Below are 12,118 nucleotides of genomic sequence, written 5' to 3' on the forward strand. Positions count from 1 at the left end.
GATTTTGATGCGCATGTCGACTTGTTGGCGGAGGAGGTCGCTTCCAATATGGAGTTAGCTAGGTTGAGCTCAAACCTTGAGCATCTCTGCCTTGCGTCATACGATGCTGACGAAGAAGGAATGGACACAAGCTGGACAGACAGCTCTGACTCGATTGACATAATTATCTGAGACTTTGGATTGGATAGTAAGTTCCTAAATATGTTGCTTTTCATGGTTCATAATTGGTTGTTGACTTTTTTTTTGTCAAATCAGAGGCATCAAAACTGAATCAATCACTTATTTTCGGATTCAGGTTTTGCCAAACCACTTATTTTCGCATGCGGGTAGTAATCCAAACTCAATTAATCCGGCAAGGCCTCAAAATGGAGAATTTTCGGGCAATTCCGACCATACTGTACAAGCCTTTCCGAGTGTGCTTACACTGTACTGTTAAAAGGGAATACCAAATCAGGTCACTTTGAAGAATTTTAGAGCACTACGACCCTCCATATGTTTCTAAATTACCCTGCTCCAATACGAAGTACTACCGTACATACTCCTTTTACCAAGCCGAAACCTGTAGCCCTGTACACTCGGAACCCCGATACCCCATAGCACTGTAACCCATTAATCCCTAAATCACGATGGAAACATGTAATGCTCATTCTCCGGGGTTATGCTCATTGGCGGAGGTTAGCGATAGCTAACCACCGGCGATGTGCATAACCCCTACATGTGAGAGGTGCTATGTAAGGTATTTTCATTATTTTTCATATGTCCAATTTTACTCGGAATTTATCGCAAGGAAAACACTTGTTTTTGTTCCTATTAAGTATGCTCAGAAAGTGCCTCCGAGGCCAAACTTTGCTCGAAATTGCTCCATTCTGAGGTCGCATGCTCGAAAATAATCTTTGCCGGCGCGCTTCCATTGCGCCGCAGCGTCGTGTTCGTGAACAACTTTCTATCGCGGCCATCGTTCTTGACACCCACCCTTCTAGACCATACCGCTGTTTCATGGGCTGTAGAGTAGTTTGACCAACACGACACTGCAGACTTACCTCATCGGTCGGTGCAAAGGATTCGTGGCGGATCGGCAGCGGGTCCGCGCCAGGTCGACGGTTGGTAGATAGCAAATCTAACGTTATGGCCTCTTGGTTTAATTGAGTTTTGGATTATCATTATTAAGACATTCATGCCAGCGCCTCTTGGCTCCACCATCGGCATCGGCAGTGGATTTCTTACATGTTAACTCAAAGGTCGTGGGATCGACTCCGGATTATTTCCCCAAGGATTTATCCGTTCCTCCCTGGGGAATCCGGATAACAGGAAGATTACACACCGCCCTTGGTCGAGCAGGCGTGTTACAATTGGCGAAGCGTTCCAGAACATGAAGTTCTAGTATCGGCCCTCGCAATATAAATGATAATCCAAACTCACAGTCAATTAACCATCGGCTCCCCTGGGGAATCCGGATAACAAGGGCTGCGTACGAAGACGAGGACCGAACTTCGAAGAAGATCGGTTGAAGCACGAGGTATGAAGCGTTGAGCGAAGTAAAAACCGAAGATTACACACCGCCCCTGGTCGAGCAGGCGCGTTACAATTGGCGAAGCGGTGCCATAACATGTGGTTCTAGTGTCGGCCCTCGCTCGCGAGGAATGTCTTAAAAATGATAATCCAAACTCAATTAACCATCGGCAGTGGACGTCGTTACAGTAACCGTAGAATGTGCAAGGAATAAGACGCCATGCGTTTTTAAGTAACCTGGTTCGTTTTACTCCAGTGCTTTTACAGTTAGCCAATGAAAACAAGTTGGACCATTTGGAATAACAATATTTCCCAAATACCGACTTGGACGATAAATTCGGCCTATGTTGGACGATCCTTATTCAGAACCTGATTTCGCGTTTTTAAGCTATTGACAGTGAGTTCGTTCTTCACAGGTTGCCGGTCGAAGCTACATGGAATAGTGTTATAGTTACGACGCTAAGTGTTGTAGCTACACGGTATGGTGCAGTTGATATAGTAGCTAGTTGATGTAGCAATTGTCAAATCGATTCGAAACTGGAGCCCTCAGCAGAATCGAATGTCTAAACTGTAAGAGAATGGATTAAAGCACCTCCTAAGCCAATCAAATCATGTTCTGGTATATTACAGCCAATCCAAACGTTTGACTCGACTCTGTTGGGCAAAACATATATATACTAATCTTTGTAAAGTATAGTTTGTACAAGCTTAAATAGGATCAAGCTGATTCGAAAGTATTTGGTGAAATGACCCACAAGTCCAAATTGGGTGTACTTACATTACGGATCCGAGAAATGGCACATCTGTACTTACCCAACAGAAAAACTAGTTCTCTTACAGTTCCCCTACTGTAGTGTGGGCCATTTGCGCATTTGCACAGTGCCCCTCACTCATGCTGTATCACAGGGCCATGATGCCGTCAACTACTTCATACACGACACAGTTCATCAACAACCAGTGCCTCTATCGCAACAAAGTGTGCTTAAACGTCCGCGCGGTCAAGAATAACGGTCTGCTGCACAGTCTCTGCGAGTACCATCGGCTCAAAGCCAACTCGAACCAGCGCAAGCTCGAAAAGAAGCAGCGCGACTGTCCGATCACTCCTCCTGCGGCCACAACCGAACAAAGCAACAAGCCACCGCGTACCTTTGGCGTCAAGGAGCTGTGGATAAATCCGTACGACGTAGATGACATCGACACGGGCGACGACGACGTTGTGATTTGGGTGCAGCCCACCCGCATCGAACTCCCGCAGACATTCGACCACATCATTCATGAAGAAGTTTAACCGCTGTCATAGTAACTACTTACGAATCCCCTACTTGTTTATGCGGTTATGCGGAATAGTCCACTGCTGTTGACCCCAACGAAGCTACTCGCCCCATGACCTGAACAGATTGCATTCGATGTAGCACTTCAGTGCTGATCGTTTGCAGTATTCAGTCGACACACATGGACAAGCACACAATGCGGCCCCTTCCTTCTGCCGACACTCATCAGGCCTTCCCGTTCGTGGGGCATCTGGACGATTCAGATTTTGATGAGCGAAGAGCTATTCCCTCGAAGCAACACCGAAGGTGTTCCTCCATAATCATGGATATGAGGGAAATACTGGATTTACTGTTAACGCGATAATTAGGTTTCGAGTTTACAGTTTGCTGGTCAGCCACCAACGATGAAATTTTGTAGGAATGTTTCAAACATTGTTAAATCATCACATAATCGTTAAGAAGGATACAATGTACATACACATATCAAAGTCCAAGAGCATCTCCACCGGTTGGGTCTTAGAGCATCTCCACCGTACACGGAATTTGACCCTGAAACTGAATATTACTCAGTGTCGATGATATTTTGACCCTGAATTTACCCCCACCCCAACACTGAGTTCGACACTGAAACTGAGTTTCAGAACCCCGGGCCTTGAATCTTGACCATTCCACACAGAGTTTTCACTAAAAACTCCGAGTCGAGGTTTTGCGCCGAATTAATCTAATAACAAGAAATTTGTATGGTATACAAACTAGTCTACACGAAATACTTTTCGATTGCTGGACGATGTCGTTATCGATGAACGCCATGGAGACCGAGTTACTCTCCAAGACATGGGTAGCAGTGTCTGAGGATCGAATCAAGGGTAGTAACTCTGAGACGATAGCCCTTGTAATGCGCTTCATTGATTCGATGGCTGTCGATTCACCAAGGCGACGATGGTGCATCGAGTAAGCGCAGACGCCATAGGCCGCATACGCATCGACGCGTGTATATGTAACATGGCTTTTTACGGATAATGTTCGGATAAAAGAGTCTTATGCTGGTTCCACCAATAAGACGCATTTTCCCCACCCGCAGGGATTCCAACACAGATGAACATCTACTTATCGCTTACTTAGGCCACCGCGATCACTTCTTCACCAAGGCGTTAACAGTAACCGTCAATGTAGTGTAGCGGTTCGCAGGACGATTGTCGCAAGTTTGTTTCTACGTATTGCCCGATATGAACAGCATCAATCATGGGCGTCGCCCTTGCATTTTTCGGTGGATTCGTTTAGCGCATCCGAAGGTGAACATTCGGACTGATTAACTTCATATAATACGCATTCGCATTTTTAATGGCTTCGAGCCAATAACATGAAGTAATAACACGATTTGTGCTGCATGCGCCTTGCTTTACTTCAGGCGTTATCTGGCCAAAGGGAGTACGTGTCCGGATGTTATATCCGGATTATATTCTTACAAAACTTAAGATAAAAAAATGGCACAACTATTTATGGTTTTTTAGCAATGGATTTTTTGGTTTTATGGTTTTACAAAAAACCAGAATCTCAATTTTCCAAGATCATGGTTTTTTCCATCCCAGACACGAGAACGACAGGCCGTAGAGCTTAAGCGTTCGGGTATGGTTGAGTGCGTGTCCGAAGCACATACTATATTTGTCCGAGTCGTTATGGTATTGTAGATACAACTGAGACTGTTTGTGGCTCTTCTTGCAACGCGCGCTCGGTTGCTGCTCATGGGTGTAGCCTGTCAAAAATTGTGCGAGCTTCGCGCCGAATACTACTGTTAGCCAATCGCGGCTGATTTTGTGCCGCGTAGATTAATAGAATTATTGCTCTTGAGCGTGAAACCTAAATATTTATTGATTTGATTCTCCGCTCCCGTTAAGCAATTATATAATTTTGAGTTTTGCTGCATGCAGGCAGGCTCGTGCATACATATGAGGAGCTGCGCCCATGGATGTGTTGAGCTACATACTATGTACAGTACCACTGCGCTCCTCTGTGTACTATGTACAATAATATCACAAGTTGACAATGGGAATCCACCTTGCATATATATAGCTGTATCGAGGGGGTGTACACGTCCAAGCAACATGCATACATGAGGCTGCTGTGTATACATTCCCAATATGCTTGTTTCGCATCACCAAACAGCCAACGAAGGGCCTTTGGGGTTTCGGGGCTTACAGTGAGTGGATATGTATGTATATGTGGATTGGCAGCATTCTGTTTCCAGGATGCCTGGGATCCCCGCCTCTGAAAGCATTCAAGAGGTGCTATGACGCCAAAGACATGGAGACTATGCGAGGTGGTTAAATATCAAATGTCGCGCTCGGCGTCGGGGCCGCCGAAAGGTTCGAGCGTCTTGGACGTGGCGTCCACGCGGCGGTACTCCATCTGGATGGGCGCGTCCTTCTTCCACATGGTGCGTTGAATGAACTGGAGCGAATGCTCCTTGCCCAAGATCTTGTCTTTGCATCGAATTTGAATCTCGCCCAAGTCCATCACGACGTTCTTTCTCGACAGAAACTTGCGCAAGCATAGCTTCAAGTCCGATACCTATCATGCCACGCGCATCAGCATGATCGATATCGAAGTATGGAAACGCATATACTTCCTACCCTGTTTTTGTTTGGAAGCTCCCACGCAAACGTGATGTCTTTACTTCGAGGGGGGTCGCCAGTGGCCCGCAGAGTGCTGCAACAGGATAGTTAGTAGGTAGGGGATGATGGAAAGAAGCAGCTGTGACGTACCTCTTCACGGGTCGCATGATTATCTTGACGAGGGGACCGCCCATGCGTTTGAACTTAGCATCCTTTCCGAGGGTGACAGCGGAGCCATTTCGGGGGTCGAACTCGAGTTCCGCGTAAAACTGTTCCTCTACAACGTCGTGAGCACCATGTGTGAGTCGTCGACATACTCCTACCGTCTTCTTTGTCTTGCAGGTCCAACTGCGGGAACAGCTTCTTCACCAGACCTTCCATGACGTGATCTTGTCTGCGCATCACACACACGAAGGTCAAGCATCGTCCGGGAGTAGACTAGGAGCAACGTACACGATTTGAGGAGGCTTTGTCTTCGTTCCGGACAACGGATACGTCCCAAACTCGAGCTGGCAGATCGGGCATTGGTTGCCCACGCCCGACACGATGTACTTGAAGATGCAGCTCTTGCAGACTACATGTCGAGGTCATCAGGCAGAGGGAACATGCGACGACGTACATGTGTGGATGCACTCGCGGATGGTGTAGGGCTGCCGAAAGTACCCGTGGCACAGTGTGCAGATGAAGTGTGGGTTCAAGTCCGTCGTGTTGACCAGCAGCTTGTGCATGATGGTGTTGAGTTCTTTAATGCCATCCCCACCTTGGTCAATTTTCATTGGTTGAAAATACGTGCGATTAACCAATTGAAAAGCAGGACCAACCAACACACGTCCCGACAATTTTGGTAACGCTATACATATGTACTAAGTAGTACTTTACTATACCAGTAGTGTCGCTCAACCCAGGCAACTCCGATCTCAATTGCGTTGCATTTGTGCATTTGCTCAAACCAACCGTGCTTTTGAGAGCATCTAACTACCGAGATATCCATGCTTGCAATTGATTGGTGAAAATACTTCAAATAGTAGTCAATGATTGGCTCCTGTATTTTGCCGTTTCCGTCCTCGCGGTAAAAATATGCTGTTTCTGGTAGATACGGTCGCGCCGTTGGGGTTGCCAAAACTGCATAACGTTATTTGATCCCAAAAACGGTAAAATAGCGTTTACCGTCGCACCATTGGGGATACCCCAGCACGGTTTTCAACGTCAGCTGGGTACCATGGCCATCAACGAGAATAAACCAGACCGATCGGACACTTGACATCGCTTCGGAATGTTGAAACCACCCTTGTCGGTTGACACAGCATCGCATTGTCCGGATAACGATTATACCCACCCTGGGTCTGGATCACATACCAAGTTTTCCCCGGGCACATCCCGACAAGTCGGAGTTGCTTTGATTAATGTCGGGAACTTGGGCATCTTGACCGCCACCTCTGGTGTCCACATACCACATTATCGTGTTCTTGGCATTGGATTTGGGCACGACGCTCTCGAACAAATGGTGGATCGGATGGGTGGTAGGGCCTACAAAATTGCGCTTGCGAGTGCCGTACGCACAGGGCGAGGCTACCCCTCATTGGTGGATTTACATTAGCCGTTTAGCTAGGGGGCGTTGTTTAACGTCAAACACGTTCAATCTGCAACGGGTATTTTCATAACGTTAAGCGCACCGAGCAGTTACCACTGGTTACAGTGTATCATCCTAGTGCGGCTCAAATGAATAATGTGCTGCCACGTCATGGTCCTTGCAAACAAGTTCCCTGCAAAGTACGTTTCCTAATCACCTAAATTAGAATCTGTTTTCAACGTAACGAACGACCCCTTGTCGAATCTTTGAAACCGTACTTAATCGACGAATAGAATAATATTATTGAAAGGGTGAGTTTTTATGCCTGTGTAGCAGGCTGTATTTTTATGTACATTCCACACCTAAGTTCGATGTGTAACCACTGAGTTCTGGTACCTGATTGGCTAACCACACCGCCAGAGGTCACCCAAGAATCTCTCTTCCTCCGCTGGTCGGACACCCCACCGCTCCTTCGACCCTTTGCATCCACATCATGTACTATGGATGGCTTGTGGGTATCGTCCTGTCGCTAGCGGCGAGTCTCGTCGGGACTGTGGGCAAGGTGCTCATGAAGCTAGCCCACAAGCGCCGCGAAAACCTGCTTTACTTTGCCGGCGCGTTTGTCTGTGTGATCATCCTGAATCCCGTGTTCGACGCGTGGAGCTATTCGTTCGCGGCGCAGTCCGTGCTGGCGCCCATGGCGGGGTTTAGCGTAGTGTGGAACATCGTGTTGTCTCCGTTCGTCCTCCAGGAGAAGCTGTCCGACCAGGTCGTGCAGGGTTCGTCCATCATCCTCGTAGGGTGTGGCCTCGTGAGCATGTCCGGCGACCACGCTTCTCCCACCCACACACCCGACCAGCTCTACGCGCTGTTTTCCGAAGCCATTTTCATGGTGTATGCTAGCATCTCGGTCGTGTCTTGCATTGCGGTACACACATCGCCACATTCCATGATGCAAGCTTACAATTACCGTTCACGTAGTTGTCGTACATTGTCCACACGTTTCCGCATTCGAGCTACACGCGGCGCTTTGCGTTTGGCGCGCTGGCCGGGCTCGTGGGCGGCAACCTCTACTTTATGAAAGTACGTATCCGATGGACATGCTGCGTTGTGCATGTAGCAAACACTTCCGTTGCTACTTTATGACAGATGTCAATGTCGATTTAGCCAACTACCTGCATGTGGCTCATAACGAGTACTCGTGACCTTAGACGTCTGTCGAGCTGATCGGCAACGGCGGCGAAGTATGGACGTATGTTGGCACGTATTTCATCTTTGCGGGCGCGTTGGGCAGTGCTGCCGGTGGCATTTTCGTGCTAAACCTGGGTTTGAAAGAGTATGATGCCTTGTACATCGTAGCCATCTACGAGTCGTTCCTGATCCTCTGCGGTACGATGATCTTAGTTGAATCTACTAAGCGAGTTACTAACTGTGTGTTTTGGGTGATACACGATCATCAGGGTCGATTTCAGGAGTGATTTTCTTCCGGGAAGACCATGGCATGCAAGGGTGGTGGCAAGTGGTGATGTATCCAGTGAGCATCGTCACGACGATCGTGGGGGTCGTCGTGTTGTCGCGGCAGCCGTCCCAAGCAGCCACCCTCGAGGAAGAGGAGCACCAGCCTTTGATCAACCCCAAACTCGTCGTGAATGCCGTCTAATGTGCAAGGACGACTGTAGCCTCCATAACGATACATAGACAAATGTTCATAATTGTAAGCTAGTGCAATAACGTTATTACAAACGAAAATTGCTGGCTAATATTAATATTAATAAGTCCAAATCTCTCCAGGGCACAACTCGGCTCAAGGGTTAAATGTCCGACGCATGACAATATTGTCCTTTTACCCCAAATTTGGACTTTTGGTGCTGATTCATCCAATCTATCCATGGATTCTTTAGAAGTACTAACGTTAATTCGATGTTGAATTGGTCGAAGAGTGGATGTTTTGATTGACTACTTTATGGGGTTTTGATTGGTCGATCTTTGATTGTCTGCCGATTCGGTGCTGGTCATTCGATTGTGAGCACCCCACTCCAATTTCGAATAATCGACATGAACGAGCGTCTTGACTGCGTTGAGATTCATTGTCTGGTCCGAGTTTGCTGCATACAGGTCTTGCGACTGTGGCTGCGTGATGCCATGCGTGATCGATTGTTCTGGACTGCCAAATCAACCTAGCTAGGTCGTGCCTGATGTATGATCGACCCACAAGCGGTGTCGCATGCTGAGATGAAGGAGGAATACGTCCGTGATAGAGTACAACAACGATAGCAAGGTCTGTGAAATATAAATTGGTGGTCATGATTGTTGGTGGCTTGACGTGTTATCAATAGAAACTTCTTGGCCTCGTTAATTGATCGACGCCGCGGCGGCGGCTTGTTGGCGCCGTCCGTCCTTTTCCTTTTTGTGCTTGCTGAGTTTCTTGGTGGGTTTGGCTTTGCCTGCTTCGAGTCGTTGTTTCTGGCTCAACGTGTACGCGACCCCGGCCACTCCAGCAATGGCCGTGACGACAAAGCCGATCACGATGAGCAACGTCGTGGTGTTGCTGCCTTTGGGTTCCTTCTTGCCGCGTCGGCGCGGATGTTTCTTCGGTTCGTCCGTCGATGCATCGTATGCCTTGGCAGACGCCCTGGACTTCTTGAACTCCTCAGCACGCTTAGCCTTGGCAATGAGCTTGGTCATCGTGGATTGAATGCTGTGCTTGCATGTGTCCGAAATCTTGGAGACGTCCTTGGGGTTGGCTTCGATTTCGGCGCGGCACTCAGCAGGAATGGTCTCCAACATCTTTTGGAAGATCTCGGGGGTCACAGGGTCGTTCGGGTCGCGAACCTTGCCGCCCATGAGCTTGTGCAACGTCGTTTGCACTTCCACCTTGCATTCATCGGACAGACCACTCGCGTCTTCTGGAGATGCTTGGATCGCAGCCCGACAGTCGGGCGAAATGAGGTCCAACATCTGGGCAAACACTGCTTCCGAGATCTGGGGTTGTTGTTGAGTTCCCGTCGCATCGTCGCCTTGATCAAAGACTTCGTCGGATGCTCCATCGACCCCATCGACATCCTCAACGATGGTGGCGTCAGAAGCATCATTCTCCGCCCGCACCGTCACAAGGTTCACACAGCCCAACACAAGCAGTGCTGCCAAAATGCGAAGGTTCATGATCGTGCTTTTTATTAATGAGCCACGTGGTCAAAGTAATACACACTTGGATTTCAACCAATTAAATCGCTTCCATTTTAAATGGGCAAAATCCGGATAATTTCGAATCAGTCCTTACAGTATTAATAAGCTCCCATAAATATTAATGAGCTTAGTCCCTAGAAAGATTCTGCGACCAGCCCCTAGTTACAAAAGTCAGTTCAAAGAATCGATCGATAGATTTGGCGAATTAGCATACAAGTTCAATTTTTGGGTAAAGGACAATAGGACAATATTACTTCGAAGTACTATTTAAGGGGACGAAAATTCAAAATATTACTTCGAAATAAATAATTGGCTTTGACTCAAAAGCAATAAATAATTGATGCCACTAATATTGCCATACTACGTAGTAGTACCATGGTATAACGAAATGGCTGGCAAGATATTGCAATATAATGTATCAAAAATAGAGACCAATCAATAATCATTGCATGTTTCAGGGAGCAACACCAAGTTATTAGTATCTATATATACGAGTATTCAAGTACAGGTACAGTAGCGTTATCAACCACTCGATATCTGTGCCCGCATTAGATTAATATATAGTCTCGACAACGTCATCGTGTCAACCACTATGGAAACGAGCTTCCTCCGTCCGCGGTTTCGAATCGAATCACGGCGGGTCGCTGGGCTACCCGCAGCCGCGACATGATCTTGGAGAGGCTGATGCCGCTAAGACTTTGGCCGTTCACAGACAGAACGGCGACGCCGTTGGTGATTTGTTTGTACTTTTTGGACTCGGTGCCGTCAAAACACTCCTTGACCACCGCGCACTTCTTGATGGCGTCGTACCCGAGCTTCATGCCCATCGACTGCTGCTGGAACACGACGTCGAACCCACTTTCGCTGTTCCACTTGACGCCATGGGGAGGAGGAGTGTCGTTGTTGTCGTCGGCCGAGCCCAACGAGCTTCTCTGATCAAAGTCGAGGTCGTCCTCGGGGGCTGTCGCGGGCGGGGAATGCAAGACGCTGCTGCTCCCATTGCGCTGACTGCGCGCGTCTGTGTATGTCGTCGCAGGTACGTCAATACGATACTGCCGTTGTGACGAGGCGTTATTGTTGCTGTGGGGAGGCGTGGTCGGCAAGTCGAAGGCGTTGACAACGCGCGAGATAATCCTAGGATGGAGAATTTGTGGCGAGTCCGAAGGCGTCAACGTTGGACTCGTTACATGGCGCTGCGAGGAGTCGACCGAGCTACTGGCATGTCGTTGCTGTGGGACCAATGGAGTCGACAGATACATCCGGTAGTCTTTGGGCTCTGTTCCTGATATATATGCGCTTAGCAGCGCCATGAACTCGGCGTCCGTCTTCGCTTTCGCGGTGGCAGCCTGTTGGCCTTCATTACGGCCGAGGGAGGCATACATCTGTAGCTGCTGAGAGAAAAGGTCTGGTTCGTCGTCATACTGCTTGCTGCTTCGCGGGGCAGCCATGGTGATCGACGAGGTCATTTTGTGCAGTCGTTGGCCGTCTACTGGTACTGTCCTGTACCTGTCTGTCGCCCCCACGAACACAACAGTTGAACATGTTTTTATTCCTCAGTCGTGCTCTCTCCATTCAAAACACAAGTATAATCTAAAATTCACACAATATAATTGGACGCAATTTTAATCGCATGGTTGCTTTCGAGGAAAAATATTGGTATTCCTCTATATAAGTTTATTTCGGGCATCTTCAATCGAATTACACATAGTTTTCTACTTGAATAAAAATCGTTTCGGCAGTCCGTTTCTTTTTTGGAATACCGCCCCTCTCGCCCTCCTGTCCAATCAAAACCGAGCAAGTAGTTTATCACTAATTTCATTGGGTGCATCGGGAGGGAGCCTAGCCGCCAGCATTATTATTGCTGTAATCTGAACGATCAATAGATGGCCCGAAAATTGACCCCCTATTAATACTACGTAGTCTACTAGCTTTTTTACGCTTTCTCAACAAATAAGACAACTTATAGACGA

General features: G+C 47.9%; 5 protein-coding genes across 6 annotated transcripts; 2 read left to right on the top strand and 3 right to left on the bottom strand.

The window, feature by feature from the left end:
- The first annotated feature begins 2,322 nt into the window (after positions 1-2,322).
- Positions 2,323-2,919, top strand: H257_04592 (hypothetical protein). Its single transcript, XM_009829180.1, has one exon. It carries the CDS (start codon positions 2,402-2,404, stop codon positions 2,795-2,797), a length of 396 nt encoding a protein of 131 aa, XP_009827482.1. The 5' UTR covers positions 2,323-2,401; the 3' UTR covers positions 2,798-2,919.
- A 2,156-nt stretch (positions 2,920-5,075) lies between these two features.
- On the bottom strand, positions 5,076-6,130 carry H257_04593. Of its 2 annotated transcripts, XM_009829181.1 has the most exons (6): positions 6,012-6,130; positions 5,846-5,966; positions 5,716-5,786; positions 5,543-5,669; positions 5,411-5,486; positions 5,076-5,348 (listed from the first exon to the last, which is right to left on the bottom strand). In XM_009829181.1, exons 1-6 carry the CDS (start codon positions 6,118-6,120, stop codon positions 5,109-5,111), a joined length of 744 nt encoding a protein of 247 aa, XP_009827483.1. In that variant the 5' UTR covers positions 6,121-6,130; the 3' UTR covers positions 5,076-5,108. The 2 variants fall into 2 exon arrangements, with proteins under 2 accessions (XP_009827483.1, XP_009827484.1); XM_009829182.1 differs by lacking the exons at positions 5,846-5,966; positions 6,012-6,130 and having other exon boundaries at positions 5,716-5,823.
- A 1,243-nt stretch (positions 6,131-7,373) lies between these two features.
- Positions 7,374-8,752, top strand: H257_04594 (hypothetical protein). The gene is made up of 4 exons (XM_009829183.1): positions 7,374-7,890; positions 7,944-8,045; positions 8,174-8,351; positions 8,423-8,752. Exons 1-4 carry the CDS (start codon positions 7,456-7,458, stop codon positions 8,620-8,622), a joined length of 915 nt encoding a protein of 304 aa, XP_009827485.1. The 5' UTR covers positions 7,374-7,455; the 3' UTR covers positions 8,623-8,752.
- Positions 8,753-9,233: 481 nt separating this feature from the next.
- Positions 9,234-10,129, bottom strand: H257_04595 (hypothetical protein). Its single transcript, XM_009829184.1, has one exon. It carries the CDS (start codon positions 10,122-10,124, stop codon positions 9,315-9,317), a length of 810 nt encoding a protein of 269 aa, XP_009827486.1. The 5' UTR covers positions 10,125-10,129; the 3' UTR covers positions 9,234-9,314.
- Positions 10,130-10,603: 474 nt separating this feature from the next.
- H257_04596 (hypothetical protein) lies at positions 10,604-11,644 on the bottom strand. Its single transcript, XM_009829185.1, has one exon. The coding sequence runs from the start codon at positions 11,612-11,614 to the stop codon at positions 10,739-10,741; it is 876 nt and encodes a 291-aa protein (XP_009827487.1). The 5' UTR covers positions 11,615-11,644; the 3' UTR covers positions 10,604-10,738.
- Between the last annotated feature and the right edge of the window lie 474 nt (positions 11,645-12,118).

Source organism: Aphanomyces astaci (assembly GCF_000520075.1).
Source record: "Aphanomyces astaci strain APO3 unplaced genomic scaffold supercont1.8, whole genome shotgun sequence".
NCBI classification, from domain to species: domain Eukaryota; phylum Oomycota; class Saprolegniomycetes; order Saprolegniales; family Verrucalvaceae; genus Aphanomyces; species Aphanomyces astaci.